Below are 18,349 nucleotides of genomic sequence, written 5' to 3'. Positions count from 1 at the left end.
TGGGCGCCTGGGTGGCTCAGTGGGTTAAAGCCTCTGCCTTCGGCTCAGGTCATGATCCCAGGGTCCTGGGATCGAGCCCCACATCAGGCTCTCTGCTTAGCAGGGAGCCTGCTTCCTCCTCTCTCTCTCTGCCTGCCTCTCTGCCTACTTGTGATCTCTGTCTGTCAAATAAATAAATAAAATCTTTAAAAAAAAAAATGTCACTTCTTAAAAGATCATAGTACACCAGGCTTGCTCATTGAAGTCTTAGATCATGTCTGTGTGTCCATGCCTTTTTCATTCAGTAGATAAGGATTCCACCTACCTTCCATTCATGGAATTGTGCCAAGCATCCAGTCCAGGAATAAGGACTGATATTTTTGGGAAACTTTACAGTCCATGGTACTATTTTTTAAAATTTTGTGTTATTTTACTTAAAATGATAAATTCTTCTTTTTAAAAAAGTAAGATAAGAACAACCACTCAGAAAATGGAAGTTGTCCTTCCAGAAAAAGTCCGTTGCATTGCTCCCAACCCTGCCAGAAACCATAAAATTCTCTTTTCTGCCTCTGTTTTCCCATTTAGGCCTCATAGCAGTCTCATCTGTGCAGGAGATTATAGACCCATTTTACAGATTAGAAAAGCAGGGTACCAAAAAAAGCCCACATGTTTTGCCTTCGGCTGGCAGAGGCTAGGGCTGGCTCAGACCTGGGCCTTGAAAGCTGGTCGTGGGCTCGTATCACCTCCTGCATCCTGAAACCCCACACCAGCCCCACCTGTGTTTGTGGGTCTCTCTCACCTGCCCCAGTGCTTGGCCTCTTTGGGGACAAGGAGGAGGGCCAGTCTGTGCTTCTTAGCAGCTGCTCTTCAGGCCAGATCCCCACAGAGAGCAATGAGAGCAAAACCCCTGGCGGGAAGCTCCCTGCCCATTCTGCCCACAGTTGCTCCTCCTGCTCACACAGGCACATGCACCACACTCTGCCAGTGTGCGTCCCCATCTGTGAGTTACACCGTTCAATTCAACTTGGTAACCACTGAATGAGCTCAGCACAGGTCAGTGAGGCCACACCTACCTCCAATGTTCAGGAGGCTAGTGTGGTGCCATGAATATGTGCATAGGAACTGGGAGCCCGGGGTAGGGGGGCAAGGTGACTGCCACATTAGAGCTAGAGGAGGGGCCACCAAAGGGGTAAGCTCCTCACAACAAGGGATGTGGTTTTATTTTCCTTTGCATCTCACAGCAAAGGATGTGCTTTAATGTATGTATCCCCACAGGCCGGTGGGCCTGTTGGCAGGCTGCTGCCTCTGATAATACAAAAGATGGGAAAGGTCATAGGACTGAGTCAGTTCAGTTGCCTGAGTGGTCCAGGTCCTCCAGAAGGGTGGATTTTGTGCAGAGAACTGATGAAACCATGAGCTGATCGTCAGCCTAGCTCATCTGTCACCTTCCCCACCAGTAGGCTCACCCAAGGCAGCTCCATCATTTGTGGGCTGGAGGATTGGTCAAAGGAACTTACTACTAAATGAACGATCAGATTTTGTGCCTCATTTGCTTAAAAATTAACTTGGCTCGAAGATGATCCAAAATCAGCTTTATTCTCATACCCTTGTGTTGTCAAATGCTCTCTGGAGTAGAAGAGAAAGGGCTGGCCCAGAGCCTTGGTGGTTCGCGGAGGGCAGCATCAGCATCACCTGGGAGTCTGTTAGGAATGCAGAGTCCCAGGTCCCACCACAGACTTACCAACTCAGAATCTAAGGTGGGGTGGGGCTCAGGAATCTGGACGAGCTCTCTGTGTGGCATGGGTGAGTATTCTAATAGGAGCAGAGGATCACTGCCCACTGTTGGACCCAATCTCCTACCTGTGAACGTCTGTGACAAGGGGAGGAGCATCTGCTCGAGGCTCTGTCGCTGGAACGATAATTGCCAAGCCATCTACTTTTCTCGTCTTTTTCGGCATTAGTTCTCAGGCTCTGTTGTGGGTTTCATCTGGGAGACAGACTGAGGGTGCCCAGCAGGAGGTTTTATTGGGGCGCATTCACCTTTCAAGAGTGTGGGTGGCAGACGTGGGCAAAGGAAGATGTTGAGCAATGAGACAGCTCTGAAGGTGGCTCAGCTGGTTCTAGAGGGAGGTCTACAGCTTGGACAGACAGGACCTGGGTTTTGCAGCACCCCCTTGGTCAGTCATTGGGTATGGGCTCTCCCCGGAGGGCCATAACCTAGGCAAGGCCACACAGCAGAGCCTGTGAGCAGAGGGACACATCTGAGAGCCAGCAGCAGCTAACCCTCCTGGCAGCTGGGGCCGTGAGGACTTGACTTGCTCCTGAAGGGGATATGAGAGGACACCACAGCACCTCTGACTGCAGATGTTACAAAGACCTTAGGGTTCCACTTGAATCTGGGGACCGATGTGTGTTTCCGTCATCTTCCACTTTGTGTGTTCTGATAACCCCTCGGTTGTGTTCAGCTGATCCTTGGTCCGAGGGCATGGAAAAGATCCCAGACTTCGGGGTTATTAGTGAGAGGTGTGGGTCATGCTGAAAGCCCTGCCACTCCTGGTTGTGAGACATGGAGCTGGGTTCAGGGAGAGCTTCAGCTTTCCTGCTGGTTCAAGGGTGGTGACATCCGCTGAGATCTCTGCTAAGAACTCTGGCTGAGAGAATGGGTGGGTACAGGGCCTTGTAGACTCTCAGGTGCTTGGTGAGGGCCACTTGCAGGAAGAAATGCATTTCTCTAAATCCTGACTCCTCAGGCCCCTTTCTATTGCTTGACAGTTGGTTTTTAATGTGTCCTTTATTTTCTCTCTCCATGGCCCTGAGCCCGTAAATCCCAAAGAACTTGTCCCGGGGGAAAGCCTAGTAATTAGCTGGTAACTAGCGGCATATTTTTGCCTTCTAGGAGCCAACATGCCCTACAAAGCACAGCCCACCAGCTACGACTATGATGCCCCACTGAGCGAGGCAGGGGACCTCACTGAGAAGTATTTTGCTCTGCGAGACGTCATTCGTAAGGTGGGTGCTTGCTGTGGGCTGGTCTGGGACCAAGCCTGCTTTGGACCAGGCTGGTGACTGCCTGGTGACTGCCATTCTCTCAGCCAGAGTTCTTAGCAGAACTTAATAAAGGCTGGTGTTTAAAAGGGCCTATGAAGGGAGGCCTCAGATGGATTTGGCCTTGAGTCTTGGCCTCTATCTGATTCAGAGTGAGTCTGTGGGTGCGTTCCTCCACTAGTCTGTTCATCCTAAAACCGGAACAATAGCGCCTTGGTTAGTTATCAGGATTAAAAGAACGGCCGTTGGCAGGGCACCTGAGTGGCTCAGTGAGTTAAAGCCTCTGCCTTTGTCTCAGGTCATGATCCCAGGTTTCTGGGATCGAGCACCACATCAGACTGTCTGCTCCGCGGGGGCCTGCTTCCTCCTCTCTTTCTCTGCCTGCCTCTCTGCCTACTTGTGATCTCTGTCTGTCAAATAAATAAAATCTTAAAAAAAAAAAAATGGCTGTTGGGCATCCAGGATGGACCCAGCATGTCTGTTGTGCACCAGGCAGTAGCCATTGCAGTTACCTGTACTGAAGGTGGGAAGGTGTGTGTCCACACACAGAGCTGAAGCATGCCGGAGAGCAAATCCGGGCTTTTGTGAGGCGCCGTGCAAAGGGGAGCTATCAGCAATACTTCACTTTTTTCATTTGAGGTAAGTCATTTGCTGCTTCCTTTCAGCCTGCAAGCTCAACTGCTCAGTCCCACTAACATTGTGACCTTTTGAGGCATCCAAAGCACCCAGGTGGGGTTTCCTGTCTCTGCTGTGGGTGAAAAAAAAAAGAGAGAGAGAGAAAAAAAACCCACAATTTTTCTGCTCAGTCACCTGAGTTTTGAAGTTAAAAAACAAAGGTTTTCTGCCTATAAATGGTATGGACTTTTGTTTTAAGTATGCCTTAGTCTCAATTTAAGACTAAGTGTTAAAAATTATATTAAGGAGGGCATGAATTGTAGGGAGCAATCCATGTGTTATACGCAAATAGTGAATCACGGAACACTACATCAAAAACTGAAGATATACTGTATGGGGACTAACATCATAATCATAAAAAAATTATATGAAATATTTTAAGCGTATTGAAAAATATCAATATGTAACTACTCATAGAATTTATCCATTTCATCTGGATTTTCAGATTTGCGGTTGAAATGTTGTGCACGCTAATTTTTACCATGGCTTTCGTCTCTGCACAATTTAGAGCGTTGACTCCCAAATTCTCTCTTGTATGTTTATTCTGTTTCAAGCCTCACTGTTCCTATCTTTGGTGTTTCCTTCCTTTATCTGAAACTTTGTAACCCAGCCTTTCTTCTTCCCTCCTGTAAATATTTAACGTTATGTATTTCTTTCAAGTACCTCTGTAGCTCCAATTCCTGTGTTGATATGTAGTATATTTATTATAATTTGCTTCTAAAAATGCCTATTTGGATTACTCTTTGGACCTGGAAATGTTCAGAAGTAGTTCAAAAGTAGCAATTATTAAATATAAGTATTTTTTCTGGTTCACTGGTTTCTAACATACGTGCATTCTTGATAGAGAATGTGGTCTGTATGATACCAATCCCTTGAAAGGTGTTGAACCCAGTCCTAGAGCCTGGCGCGTGTCAAACTGAATCAATGTTCCATGCTTTCTTGCAAAGACTGTATGTTTTATAATTGTTGGATAGAATCTATGTCTGTGTTCCTTAGATTGAGTTTATTCATAGTGCTGTTGATATCTTTAATGTCCTTCCTGGCTTTTTGTCCATTTAGTCTGATTTATTGAAAGAATTGTGTTACATATGTCTCTTTATACTTGTGTCAGTTTTTTTTTTAAGGTTTTATTTATTTATTTGAGCGAGCACAAGCAGGTTGGGGGGCAAAGGGAGAGGGAGTCCAACATGGGGCTCGATCCCAGGGCCCTGAGATCATGACCTGAACCAAAGGCAAACACTTAGCCGACTGAGCCACCCAGGAGCCCCTAGTTGTGTCAGCTTTGAAGCCATGTTATGAGGTATGCAAACTGAGAATTAAATTCTTCAGTATCATTTATTTAGTATCATTATGTGGTAACCCTGTATCTCTGATAACACCTTTTATCTTTAAGTCTTTTTTGTCTGATACTAATAAAGTTTACCTGCATTCTTTTGGTTAATATTTACCTGGTGTATCTTTCACAAGACTTTAATTTCAATCTTTTTTTTTTTTAAGATTTTATTTATTTATTTGTCTGGGTTGGAGGAGCAGCAGGCAGAGGGAGAAGCAGGCTCCCTGCTGAGCAGGGAGCCTGATATGGGACTCGATCCCAGGACCCCAGGATCATGACCTGAGCTAAAGGCCGATGTTTAATCAACTGAGACACCAAGTGTCCTGAATTTCTGTCTTTCAGTATCTTTTTTTTTTTTAACATGTCCCTCATTAACAAGAGATAATTTTGAAAAATTTAGTTTGAGCATTTTTGTTTTCTAACTGGTGCATCTATTCATTCTCATTCATTCTCTTGATACACATTGATTATTTTCAACTGTCTTATTTTATAATAATCGATTTTTCTACCTTTTCCATTTTGTCTTCTCTTGATTACTTTCTGAGTCTTTTTTTTTTTTTTTTCCTTATTTTATCCCTCATCCATGCCCAGCATCTTCCTCCCAGTTTGGAAGTTATTCACTATATTTCTGTTCTTTTAGTGGTTACCTGCTAAAGTGTAAAATATGTACCCCCACCTCCAAAAAGCACAACTCATAAATATCCCACTCAGTGAATTTATACAAGGTGGAGACACCCCTGTAACCAACACATAGTGCCCCAGAGGCCATGCTCATGCTCCTCTCTAGTCATGAACCTTCCATCCCCAGAGCCAATCACTACCCTGACCTCTGTCACCATAGGTTAGTTTTGCCTGTTTTTTGGACTAAAATGGGTTCATACAGTATGCCCGCCTTTATGTCTGACTCAAAACACTTTAACATTCCGTTTTAGCTTATAATAATTTAAAAAACTAATCAGTACAACCATCCAACCAAAACTTTGTCTCATATTAACCCCAGTTACATCTCTCTTGACTTATATGTTATTAATGTCATGCAGTTTAATTCTCTTGGGTTTAGAGTTCATATATTTCAATTCTTTCTTGAAAAAACCCTGGAAGGCATTATTATAATTATTTCAGACACTAATTGACCTGACCCACATTGTCTATTTATTCAGAAGTAATTCCACAATTATTTAGCAAGTTCCCTCTATATCCCAGGCATGGTTTTAGCCACTCATTATATATGACACCTCCTTGTGGGTGAAGCAGGAGTAAAGACTTTAAGGTGGTAGGACAGCCATGTGGGACATCCAGGGTGAGAGTTCAAACAGAATGTCACCAGTAAGAGGGTGGGCATGCATCTGGCATTTTAAAGAACGAGCAAGGAGGCCAGTGTGGCTGGAGCCTAGTGAGCCAAGGGGAGAGAGGTAGGAGATGGTCAGAGACATAGCAGGGAACTGATCCCCTAGGGCCTTATTGACTTTTGGAGGATTTTGGCTTTGACTCTTCGTGAAATGAAGAGACACTGTAGAGCTGAACAGAGTCGTTAAAGGATTGCTCAGGCTGCTATGTGGAGACTAGACTCTGGGAGGCAAGAAAAGGATAGAACAGGAAAATCAAAGGTTTTTGCAGCCATTTAGGTGAGACGGGATTGGACAAGTTTAAAGATAGCTGTAGAAAACTTTCTCGAAATGGAATGGGTCAATGTTTCTTGCCTCTGACATTCTGATTGATACTACTAAACGGCCCTTCAATGAAATTGTACTCCCATACTTTTACCAATACTGTGAATTATCAGGCTTTTTGACCTTGCCATTTGATAGGTATAAAAGATCATTTTAAAAGAAAACACTGGAATTTCTTTAGTGATGAGTACTAGAGTTGTACACCCTTTCATGCATAAATTGTCCATCCACGTTTCTTTCACAATTTCTCTGTTTGCCTGTTTGTTTTCTGTGTGATTTACAAGAGTTCTATTATTGTGGTATTTTTAACAGTTTGGGGGTTTCTTCATCTTTTTTTTCCTGTAAAAAGCAATCCTGAATTTTTACATAGTGAAATTTACCCTTCTCTCTTTCATGGCTGCTTCCCTAGTCTAGTAGTGTAAATAAATTCCTGTGGAGCACTTAAAATTTTTGTGATTTCATATTTTATGTGGAAATATTGGTGTATATGGAATTGCTGTTTTTGCTGTTGGGAGTGAGGTAGGGATTTAACTTTATTCTTCTCTTAGATTATCAGAGACCTTTAACTGTCTCCAGGTCTGTTTTGCTCCCCAATCTCTTTCCACTGTAAACCATCACCACTATATTTTCTTCTTAATAGATAGGTGACTTTATCACCAAGAACATTAATGCTGTTGCATACACTCTGTTGAGGAACATGAAGAAAGTGATGTATTCAGATATGCATTTCAGAAAGGGTGTTGGATAAGGCAACAAAAATGAATGTGCATTTATTGTTTTTAGTAATCTCTATACCCAACAGAGGGCTCAAACTCACAGTCCCAAGATGAAGAGTCTTATGCTCCCTTAATCGAGCCAGCCAGGCACCCCAAATGTGTATTTAAATGAGTAAGAAAAATCATTACAAATTTAAAACTTTGAAGTTTAAAATAATCACAAACATCACAAAACTTAAAAAAACACACATTTTGGACTTATTAACTATTTGAAATATAACTGCTATCCTTCTTTCCTTACATTCTTTTGGCTGCATGCTATTTTTTGTCTCTGTTATGTTTGTAATCTTTTCCTCTAGAGAGAATGGAAATCTTTCTCTTCGGCGTGGCTGATTGAACTTTGTCTTTTAATCTGTACTGAAAGTTTAGAAAACAGAAAATTTCACATTTTGTTACTGATAATGTTTAGGATCATTAACAAAATTGGGGGAATCTCCAGTTCCTTCCTACATGAGCTGCAGTATTTGGAGGAAATTGCTGCAGACAGGCTCTGGCCCTATACATTTGAAACCCTGTGTCTCCTCCAGAACCTCCATACTTCTGAGGCTGGGTGCCTCAGGGCACCATCAAGTGATACGCAAGTGAGTCAGCATATTGGGTATTAGGAATAATCTGTTACTTGTAATTTACCTATCCATGGAAGTGACAGTGAACTATGTAGATATATTTTACACCCAAATTAAATAAATCTCCACCTCAGCTCTCCTTTGAATTCCAGAAATGCTTTAGCAGGGTCTCTTACGTCAGTAAAAGGGTTATGCGACACAGAGAAGCTGGAACAAAAGGAGACAAGGTCTTGGCCTGTTGTGGTTAAATTATATTACTTCTGCAAATTTTATAAACACCTATGACCATGTGAGCGCACTGCCAGGATCCTCCCTGCAGACATTTCTGGAGGCAGAAGATGAGCTACAAGGCTGTTGCCATAACCTAGGAATGACATGGTGGCAGGGGCAGCAGGGATTGGAGAGGAAGTCTCTAGATTTGAACAGTGTTAAGGAGGTAAAATTGATGAGATTCAGCAACTGAACACCTGCAGGTATGAGAAAGTATGAGAAATCATTGATTTGTCCAGGTTACAGCTTTGGTTGGATAACTGGATGGGTATTATGGGCAGCAACCACTATAGAGAATTGCAGACAAAACACAGGCTGGGAAGGGGGAGGAGGAAGCAACTTCTGTTCTGGGCTTATGCAGCTCCAGATGCTTCTGGGGACATCCAGGTGGAGGTGTCTATCCAGCAAGTCCCTCTCTTAACTTAAGAGGGAGAAACTCTGGAAGAAGTCATTAGGACAGGGTCCTCAGTGGAAGTAGAGGCTGATGTCCAGGAGAGGTTGGGATTGCCCATGGAGAGCTCAGTAAGAAGGACAGGGCAAGCAAAGGCAAACCCAGGGGATCACAAGCATTTAACCCCAGAGAGCATAGTAAGATGAACCCTTGAAGGAGACAGTCTTCAGAAAGCTTTCCCTCTTCTCTTCTTTTAGGTTTGGAAGAGAGAAATTAACTACTTTAAAAGTGGGCTCTTTCTTAGGAGACTTTGTAGATGTTCAATTGGGTGTTTTGTTAAATGATACTCAAAATATTTGCTTGCATTGAGGAAAAGAATAGGATCATAAATACCCCTATATGTAGCTCTTCCTGTCTCTTCCTTCAGCAGAGACTTAACAAGTAGAATGGGTCTCTTTTTTATATCTATTTAAAGAGCAAATTGGGTGTCAGTGGACAATATCTTCCACTAACATGGACGCCCAGGGATAATTTCCCATCAGGCTGCACAGACCTGTGCTCAGTGATAAAAGGCTCCAGGTGGCCCTCTGCAAACGATTCTTTAAGGTATGACAAAGCTCATGACATTTGCATTTTCTAAGGTATTCTCTTTGGTGTGGGTAAAACTCAACCAGACATGGTTAACACTTTGACCTCGAGGATGAACCATAAGATGTAGGGCAGCAACCTCCTCCTCCCTACCAATCCCTGAGAGGGGCCTTACTCAGGGGTGAGTTTATTTTTGTAATGCTTTTGAATGAATTTAAGACCCATTTTTGAGGAGTTTTGTTACACTTCTTCATAGGGATTCTATGAAAGATAAAAATCCAGATGGCTCTTTGGAGATGGGTCATTTTACAGAAATTAATCAAGTTGTATGTTAAGGACCTTGAAATTGGAGCAAATCTTAGGACTCCTTGAGGTGGGCATTGGGGCTGGGTGAGGATTCAGAATGCTAAAATGACCACAGTGACTTTTAGTATTTCAAAGCTAAATGAAGGGTAGCCTGGGTGACCCACTTGGATAAGCATTTACCTCTTGATCTCAGTTCAGGTCCATAATCTCAGGGCTGTGAGATTGAGCCCCACATCAAGCTCCGTGCTTAGTGTTGAGTCTGCTTGAGATTCTCTCCCTCTCCCTCTACCCCTACCCACCGCTCACACAATCAATCAATCTTCCAAAAAAAGGAAACTTAATGAAGTTTGAAACTTGACCAAGGACCAGTCTACACTGGCTGATTGATTGTCCTTCTTGTTTCATGGATGGAATGACATTAGCTCAGTGAGTAGACACAAGCTGTCTCTTATTGATCCATGGTGCTGGTAGAAACATGGTATTTTATGACTGACAATTAAGGATGACAAAATGAACATTACATAACAAATCGTAGATTTTTAAAGCATTGCCTACACTCTTGTGGCTCTAGTCTTTTCCTTTCCTACAGACTTGGGTTTTCTAGTCTGTCTTCTGGTCATTTCTCTAAAATGCTGATCTGATCAGGATGCCTTCCATGGCTTGGCCCCCTATTACCCTCAAGCTTCATTTTTCACTTCTCCCCTTCTTCTACCTTTCGGATGGAGGCATAATACTCCATTGTATATATGGACCATATCCATTCATCTTTTGAAAGGCATCTTGGTTCTTTCCAGAATTTGGCAACTGTGGCCATTTCTGCTATGAATATTGGGGTAGCAATGGCTCTTCCTTTCACTACATCTGTATCTTTGAGGTATATACCCAGTAGTGCAATTGCAGGGTCATAGGGAAGCTCTATTTTTCATTTCTTAAGGAATCTCTACACTGTTTTCCAAAGTGGCTGTACCAACTTACATTCCCACCAACAGTGAAAGAGGGTTCCCCTTTCTCCACATCCTCTGCAACACGTGTTTCCTGTCTTGTTAATTTTGGCTATTCCAACTGGTGTAAAGTGACATTTCAGTGTGGTTTGATTTGAATCTCCCTGATGGCTAACGATGATGAACACTATATATTTTTTAGAGATTTTATTTATTTATTTATTTGAGAGAGAATAAGAGAGCATGCACAAGCCAGGAGAAAGGGCAGAGGGAGAGGTACAAGCAGACTCCCCACTGAGTAGGGATCCCAACGAAGGGCTTGATCCAGGACTCTGCGATAATGACCTGAACCAAAGGCAGATGCTTAACCAACTGAACCACCCAGGTGCCCCTTGGTATACACTAAATTAAGGTTCATATAAAATGCTCCTGTCATATAACCTAGTAACTTCTCACTTGGGCCTTGATTAAAAAGATTTTTTTAGGGGTTTCAGGGTGGCTCAGTCAGTTGAATGTCTGTCTTTGGCTAGGGTTATGATCCATTGGTCCTGGGATTGAGCCCCACATCGGGCTACCGGCTCAGTGGGGAGCCTGCTTCTCCCTCTCCCTCTGCTGCTTCCCCTGCTTGTATTCTCTTTCTCTCTCTGTAAAATCATTAAATAAAATCTTTTTTTAAAAAAAGTATTTGGGGGGGGCACCTGGGTTAAGCTCAGTGGGTTAAGCCTCTGCCTTCCGCTCAGGTCATGATCTCAGGGTCCTGGGATCAAGCCCTGCATTGGGCTCTCTGCTCAGCAGGGAGCCTGCTGCCCCCTCTCTTTCTGCCTGCCTCTTTGCCTACTTGTGATCCCTCTCTTTGTCAAATAAATAAATAAAATCTTTAAAAAGATGTATATTTTTTGATTATTGACATTTCCTTTTTTTTTAAGATTTATTTATTGATTTGAGTGAGAGCATAAGCAAGGGGAACGGCAAAGGGACAGAGAGAAGCAGACTCCCCACTGAGCAGAGACTTAATCCCAAGACCTGGGGGATCATGGCCCTACCTGAAGGCAGACACTTAACCAACTGAGCCACCTAGGTGCCCCAAAAGGATTTTTTTAAACCAAGATAATACTGTAAACATAAAGTTGTTCATTGCAGTGTTATTTGTAATATCAAAAATTGGAAATGATTTAATTCTTAATACTGAAAGGATGGTCATATCCATTTGAATATAATATGCAATAAATAAAATTATTGTCAATATTTGGTCATGCCAGAAGTACTTTAGGTAAGTAGCAGTAACAAATTGCTACTATCTCTAACCTTACGTGGTATATATGCATAAGGGGAGGGCCAGGAGGAAAAGTGAAAGAGAAAAGGTTCTGTGGGTTGTTTTTGTCTTTGGAAATATGTTTAGTTAATAGAAGATACTTTCTGTTGTACTATTATTGTACAATAAAGGAAGTCAGATGGAACTGTAGAAACACAACTTAGAGTCAGGAACCCAGCTCACTCCTTTACCCTCTTGATAATCTTGAGCAAGTTCCTTAGTCTAGCCTCTAAAAACAAAATACAATACTGGCTATGAAGGCCTTTGTGAGTGGAAGATGAGATGACAAAACTCCAGAGAAGGACTCCGTCACTGTGAATGAGGTTAATGGTGAATGGAAGTGAATAGGTGAATGGAGGTTAAAGAAGGATGTCCGTATAGTGAGTTTTTCCTCTAATATGGTAGTCCTTGTTAGACTGGACTCTACTTTGACTTTCTAGGTTAGATATGACGTGGTCACTGCTTTGTGCACGTGAATAGGGAACTTTGGAAAACAAATCAGAGTACTCTCAGGTCCCCTCTGTGGATTTGTGTTTTCTGCTTTTCTTGACCAGAAGGTGAGGTGGAGGAGGAAGAGATGGGTAAACGGCCAAAGGAGAATGAATGTGTTCTAGGACTGTAGGGAAGACTGGAAGAGAGCTTTTGTCTGTCTGGGATCAACAGTAATAACTCCTTGGCCTTGCATACATTTTAATACAAATCATGAAGATCATTGTAATGTACTCTTTGAAAAATTCCACAGAAGTATTGATTCATAGAGTATTAGAAATATAAAGGACTTCTAGTTCAAGATGGCTGACTGACCACATACTCTTCTGCCTTTCAAATGTTATTAAATTATTAAAAAAAAAAAAAAGGTGTTTTTTTTTTTTTTTTTTTTTTTTAATGAAACCCACAAGGGTGCCTGGGTGGCTTAAGTGTCTGCCTTCAGCTCAGGTCATGATCTCAGGGTTCTGGGATTGAGCCCTGGCTCAGTGGGGAGTCTGCTTCTCCCACTACCCTTCCCCCATGCTCATGCTCTCTCTCTCACTCTCTATATCTCAAATAAATAAGAAAAATCTTTAAAGTGAAGCCAACAAGAAGGAAGCTATTTATGCATGAGAGATTTTAGAAACTTTTTGGAAACAAAAATAGGTGAAGGGGGCTGAGGGAGTAGCATGAGGAACTCTAGGTTCCCAGTGAGTGTGAAAGAGGGTTATAGAAACAGGTAATGAAGTAGATTGTCCTTAAAGAACCCCGGAGAGGGCACCTGGGTGGCTCAGTTGGTTAAGCAACTGCCTTTGGCTCAGGTCACGATCCCAGAGTCCCGGAATTGAGTTCTGTATCAGGCTCCCAGCCTCACCAGGAGTCTGCTTCTCCCTCTGACCTAGTTCCCTCTCTTGCTCTCTCTCAAATAAATAAATAAAATCTTTTTTTTTTTTTAAAGATTTTATTTATTTGACAGAGAGAGACCACAAGTAGGCAGAGAGGCAGGCAGAGAGAGAGAGAGAGAGGAGGAAGCAGGCTCCCCGGTAAGCAGAGAGCCCGACGTGGGACTCGATCCCAGGACCCTGAGATCATGACCTGAGCCGAAGGCAGCGGCTTAACCCACTGAGCCACCCAGGCACCCCTAAATCTTTTAAAAAAGAAAAAAAAAAAAAGAACCCCAGAGAACCAGGATCCTGGAAGTGCAGGTGTGTCAAGAGACAGAATGAAACAGCTAAAACTAAGAAGGCTAATTTCCCATCAGGTCCTCCACTCTTCCACCCCTCTTCCAAACAGACTATCAGGGAAGTATCTTTTTAACAGTCAAAAAATCAGAATTTTAAATAAAAGTGCAGCCTGAGAGCAAAGACCCTACATATTATGTCTGACTCCCAAATTATCCTAAAACAGATTTCCCCACTGGACAAGCCTTGCTTCTGCACATAGGGCAGGACTGGCATAGAGAGGATGGTTATGCAAGTGCTGGTGCCTTCATTTGCATTACTATTAAATGTGGTGGGATGGCCAAGGGTGGCCAAATGTTTGAGGACATCCATAAAACCTGTAAAGGGAAAGAGAAGGACCAAAATGAAATAAACAGAAAAATAACATAAAGGCAACAAAAGGCTCAGGGACAGGAATGAAAGATCTTAAGCAAAACAAAACAGACCCTCTCAAATTTATGTCTTTCAGAGACATGAAAAGATGTTTCCACAATATAAGAATGTGATGCTTTGAAAAAGCATATTTTTGTTCCCCCAAATAAAAAATAACCTCCTAGAAATTAGAACTGGAAGACAGAGATGGAAAAGTGAAAAGATGAGAGATAGGGACAATCTAGAATGTCTAATTTACCTTTAAGGGAAAAAGATGGAGAAAAAGAAGATACCAAAGAATTTTTTTCCAAAACAGAAAAGGATATTTGAATTGCACAGAATAATAAATTTAAAATACATATCCAAACACATCCTTGGAAAAATTTAAAACAGAGAGAATAAAACACTTATAAGCTTCTAGGGAGGAAAAAGCCAATCACCTTTGAAAGAACAACAAGCTTGGTATGAATCATACTGGATGATACAGGGAAGACACATCTTCCTGTCTGAGGGAAGATGATTTTCAACATAGAATTCTATAGTCATCCAAATTATCAACTAAATGTGCCATTTTCAGACATTCAAAGTTTTAAAAAATTTTCCTTTCACATACCAGTACTTGGGAAGTACTTGAGATTGCTCCAGTGAAATGAGGTAGTTATAAGATTCTAGAAACAGAAGCTAAAACCAGGAGAACAATAAAGAGAAGTCCCAGAATATCAAGCCTAAAGGAGAGTCAGTCCCTCGGAGTAAGAAGACTTGAGAGTTCCAATAGGGAGTTTCCTAGGGGGGAAGAAGTGTTTGAAAAAACTTGATACCATCTTTGGAAATTTGGAACAACCTATAGAGGTGTTAACCTAAAGGCAGACAGGTAAAAAAAAATGCAATTAGAAACCCCAGGTGTGGGCGCCTGGGTGGCTCAGGTGGTTAAGCCGCTGCCTTCGGCTCAGGTCATGATCTCAGGGTCCTGGGATCGAGTCCCACGTCGGGCTCTCTGCTCAGCGGGGGGCCTGCTTCCCTTCCTCTCTCTGTGATCTCTTCCCTTCCTCTCTCCTACTGTGATCTCTCTCTGTCAAATAAATAAATAAAATCTTTAAAAAAAAAAGAAACCCCAGGTGAGGAAAAAAAAAAAAACACAAAAAGCTGAACAAGATAGGAAATGCCATCATGGTATATAATACTTAATTTTGCAGAGAGTCATGTTTTTATAATTATAATCATGTGAGCATGAGCACTATTGATTGATGTTGAAGTTAGAGTCAAAATAGAGGTGAAGGGAAGATGTATGGGTACAGGATAGACTGTTTTAACCTTGACAATATAAAGGTATAGCTGATGGTGTGGGGTGGGAGTAGTGAAGAGAGCTCAGGGAAGGATGCAAATAGCCTTAACTTAAAAGGTATGGATACAAAAATAATCTTAACTGATGGAACTAAGAAATAAAGAAATAAAGGTATATTATTTCAAAGGTAACCAGTAGAGAAACTGAAAATGGTGATATAACCAAATTGTCAAGAAAGAGAGATATCCAGAATAGTACAATGGAGCTAAGTTCTCATGTATTAAATCAATGATAATGTTTTAATAGATCAAATAAGAAATCTCAGATAAGTATATTATTTAGAGACCAGAATTGTGAAAAATAGAACAACTAAATGAATTTAAAATGGTTTCCTCTGAAGACTAGAGCTCAGAGAATAGTGAGTCAAGGAGACTATTGCTTTTCATTACAACAGTCTCTTATCTTCCTTCTTAAATTACTTTTAAAAAGGGAAACTGAGGGGCGCCTGGGTGGCTCAGTGGGTTAAGCCACTGCCTTCGGCTCAGGTCATGATCTCAGGGTCCTGGGATCGAGTCCCGCATCGGGCTCTCTGCTCAGCAGGGAGCCTGCTTCTTCCTCTCTCTCTCTGCCTGCCTCTCCGTCTACTTGTGATTTCTCTCTGTCAAATAAATAAATAAAATCTAAAAAAAAAAAAAAAGGGAAACTGAAAGGAAGAAAGGGAGGAAGAGAAGAAGGGAAGCGGAAAGAAACGTAAGGAGCTTGAAAGATCATAATGCAACCTACATGGAGATGGACACAGACTTTCTTTTTTCTTAAGATTTTATTTATTTGTCAGTGAGAGAGAGAACACAAGCAGAGGGAGTAGCAGGCAGAGGGAGAAGCAGGCAGAAGGAGAAGCAGGCTCCCTGCTGAGCAAGGAGCCCCATTCAGGACTCAACCCCAGGACCCTGGGATCATGACCTGAGTCAAAGGCAGACGCTTAACCAACTGAGCCACCCAGGCATCCCTGGACACAAACTTTTAAGACCTGGTACTTACCTCTTCTAACTCTAATGTAAATGTGTGTGTGTGTATTTAATATTTAATTTTTATTTTAATTTTACTTTTTATTTAAGAATAATTTCAGAGTTAAAACCAAAGAGTTTTAAGAATAAAAGTAGTACAAAGAGCACTCGAGTATCTCACACCCAGATTTACCCATGTCAGCATTACACTCTGTTGCTTCATCATTTGCCCCTCACCACCTCCTTGGGTTTTCTAAACCACTAGAGGGTTGCATATGTCATGATCCTTTATCCCTAAATACTTCAGTGTGTGTTTCATAATAGGTAGGAATATGCTCATATATAAACCACAGGAGATTTAACACTGATACAAAACTTTAATCTACCAGTAAGATTTAACCTACAAAGAACACTTCTCCCTACTAGGGCTACCTTCTTTCAGCTTCTGTCTTGCTGTAGGCCTTCTTCCTTTTCTCCCCCAACCCCATCTCATCTTCTCCACCTTGTTTTTGTTGTTTCGAAGTCTTTTGTTCTGTAATTATTTGAATGATTCCTGGAGCTTAAAATGCAGGCAAAATACACAGGCACACACTTAGAAGTAAAACCTTTACCCGGCCCTGTCATGGAGAAAGTCTTTTGTTCCTTTGCCTTTCCAAGAATTGCTGGCACTATTGTTTGAGTCTTTGAGCCTCCTTTTGAAAAATGAATTGTATCGCTGTGTTTCTGAGGGTTTAACAGCTTTTTATCTTCTCCTTTTTCCACTCCGGTTTATAGTTTGAAAAAGTACCAGAAGGTGTTATCCCTCCATCTACACCCAAGTTTGCATATGGAAAAGTTGCTCTGAAGAAGGTAAGAGGGCACATAAACAGAGCTGTTGAGAGTGGGGAAGTGGAAATCGGCAGTTGTGAGTGAAAGTGTTACTCTGGGGCATTGGTTCTATTTTTCTGTGAGTTTTCTGTGAGACTGCTGGGGTGGGTGATGTTTCTGGGAAAATGGGGACATGAGACGTGAGAGGGTATGTGTGCCCGTTGACAAGGTGAGCGCACGGGGCATGAGCAGGGGGATATGGGCATTCTTAGACCATGCAGGTCATTTTGGTTCAATGATTAGTCATCCAAAGGAGCTTCAGGAGCCTTTGTGGGAATAACATGGCACCTTGTTATGGCTGGTGAGGCCATAATTTACTTTTTTTCAGGGGTTCTCAAAAGTCACAGGCATTTTCATAGATCTCTGCACAATTCAGTACACTCCCCTTCATCTCAAAATCATGTCCTAATTTTTGTGCCCTGTGGTTTATATGGTAAATGAGACATCAAGGGGAAAAGCTAAAAATTAATCATAAATAAGAGACATTTTATTCTAGGAAAGAAAAAGAGGGGAGATTTCATTTCCTTCTCAGGAGTGACATAAACCAAAATCAATTTGTTTTGACCATCTTTGTTTTTAGGATTTCCCCTTTTATAATCCCTAACTCCTACATCTGTTAACTCACAAGAAAAAAAAAAATGAGCAGTTACATATTTCTTAAGAATCTTGATTCTAAAATAGTGTAAGTTTTTATCTTTAACCAAAATGCCAAACATGATTGTATAATTTTTCCGTTCCTAAAGCCCTTTGATATTATGGTTGGTTGAGCTCTTGTAACATTTTCCACCTAGTGTCAGATACAAGTGTTACATTCTACAAAGACTGTGGTCTGTCTGCCTGATAGGAATCTTTATTTAGTTTAATCAGACATTAATCACACTTGTAAAGGGAGCACCTTCTACTTTTTAAGTGCTGCTGCTACTTAAGGAAAAAGTTGATTTGTTTTGGAGCTGTGAGAAATTTATTTTTATGCAACAGAAAATAACTGCAAATATTTAATACAGCAACATGGCAAAACAAAGGAAAACCAATCTCTTTTTTTTAATAAGATTTTATTTATTTCTTCGACAGAGAGATCTCAAGTAGGCAGAGAGGCAGGCAGAGAGAGAGGAGGAAGCAGGCTCCCCGCCGAGCAGAGAGCCCAATGCAGGGGCCCGATCCCAGGACCCCGGGATCATGACCTAAGCCAAAGGCAGAGGCCTTAACCCACTGAGCCACCCAGGCATCCCCGCAAAACCAGCCTTAATACCAAAAATGCATTCTGTTTACCATGAAGGAAAATTG

General features: G+C 41.9%; 1 protein-coding gene across 2 annotated transcripts in view; it reads left to right on the top strand.

Annotated features, from left to right (window-relative positions):
* The window catches only part of GLB1 (galactosidase beta 1), a 79,920-nt gene that overhangs the window by 36,347 nt on the left and 25,224 nt on the right, over positions 1 to 18,349 (top strand). For both annotated transcript variants that reach the window (XM_059390630.1, XM_059390629.1), the window contains exons 10-11: positions 2,876 to 2,988; positions 16,973 to 17,047. In XM_059390630.1, coding sequence (XP_059246613.1) covers positions 2,876 to 2,988; positions 16,973 to 17,047 — 188 coding nt within the window. The remainder of the gene's footprint in view (positions 1 to 2,875; positions 2,989 to 16,972; positions 17,048 to 18,349) is intronic.

The sequence above is a fragment of the Mustela nigripes genome, chromosome 2 (genome assembly GCF_022355385.1).
Source record: "Mustela nigripes isolate SB6536 chromosome 2, MUSNIG.SB6536, whole genome shotgun sequence".
In the NCBI taxonomy this organism is placed as follows: domain Eukaryota; kingdom Metazoa; phylum Chordata; class Mammalia; order Carnivora; family Mustelidae; genus Mustela; species Mustela nigripes.
Note: the sequence above shows the minus strand (reverse complement) of the source record. Positions and strands in the feature narration are given on the sequence as shown.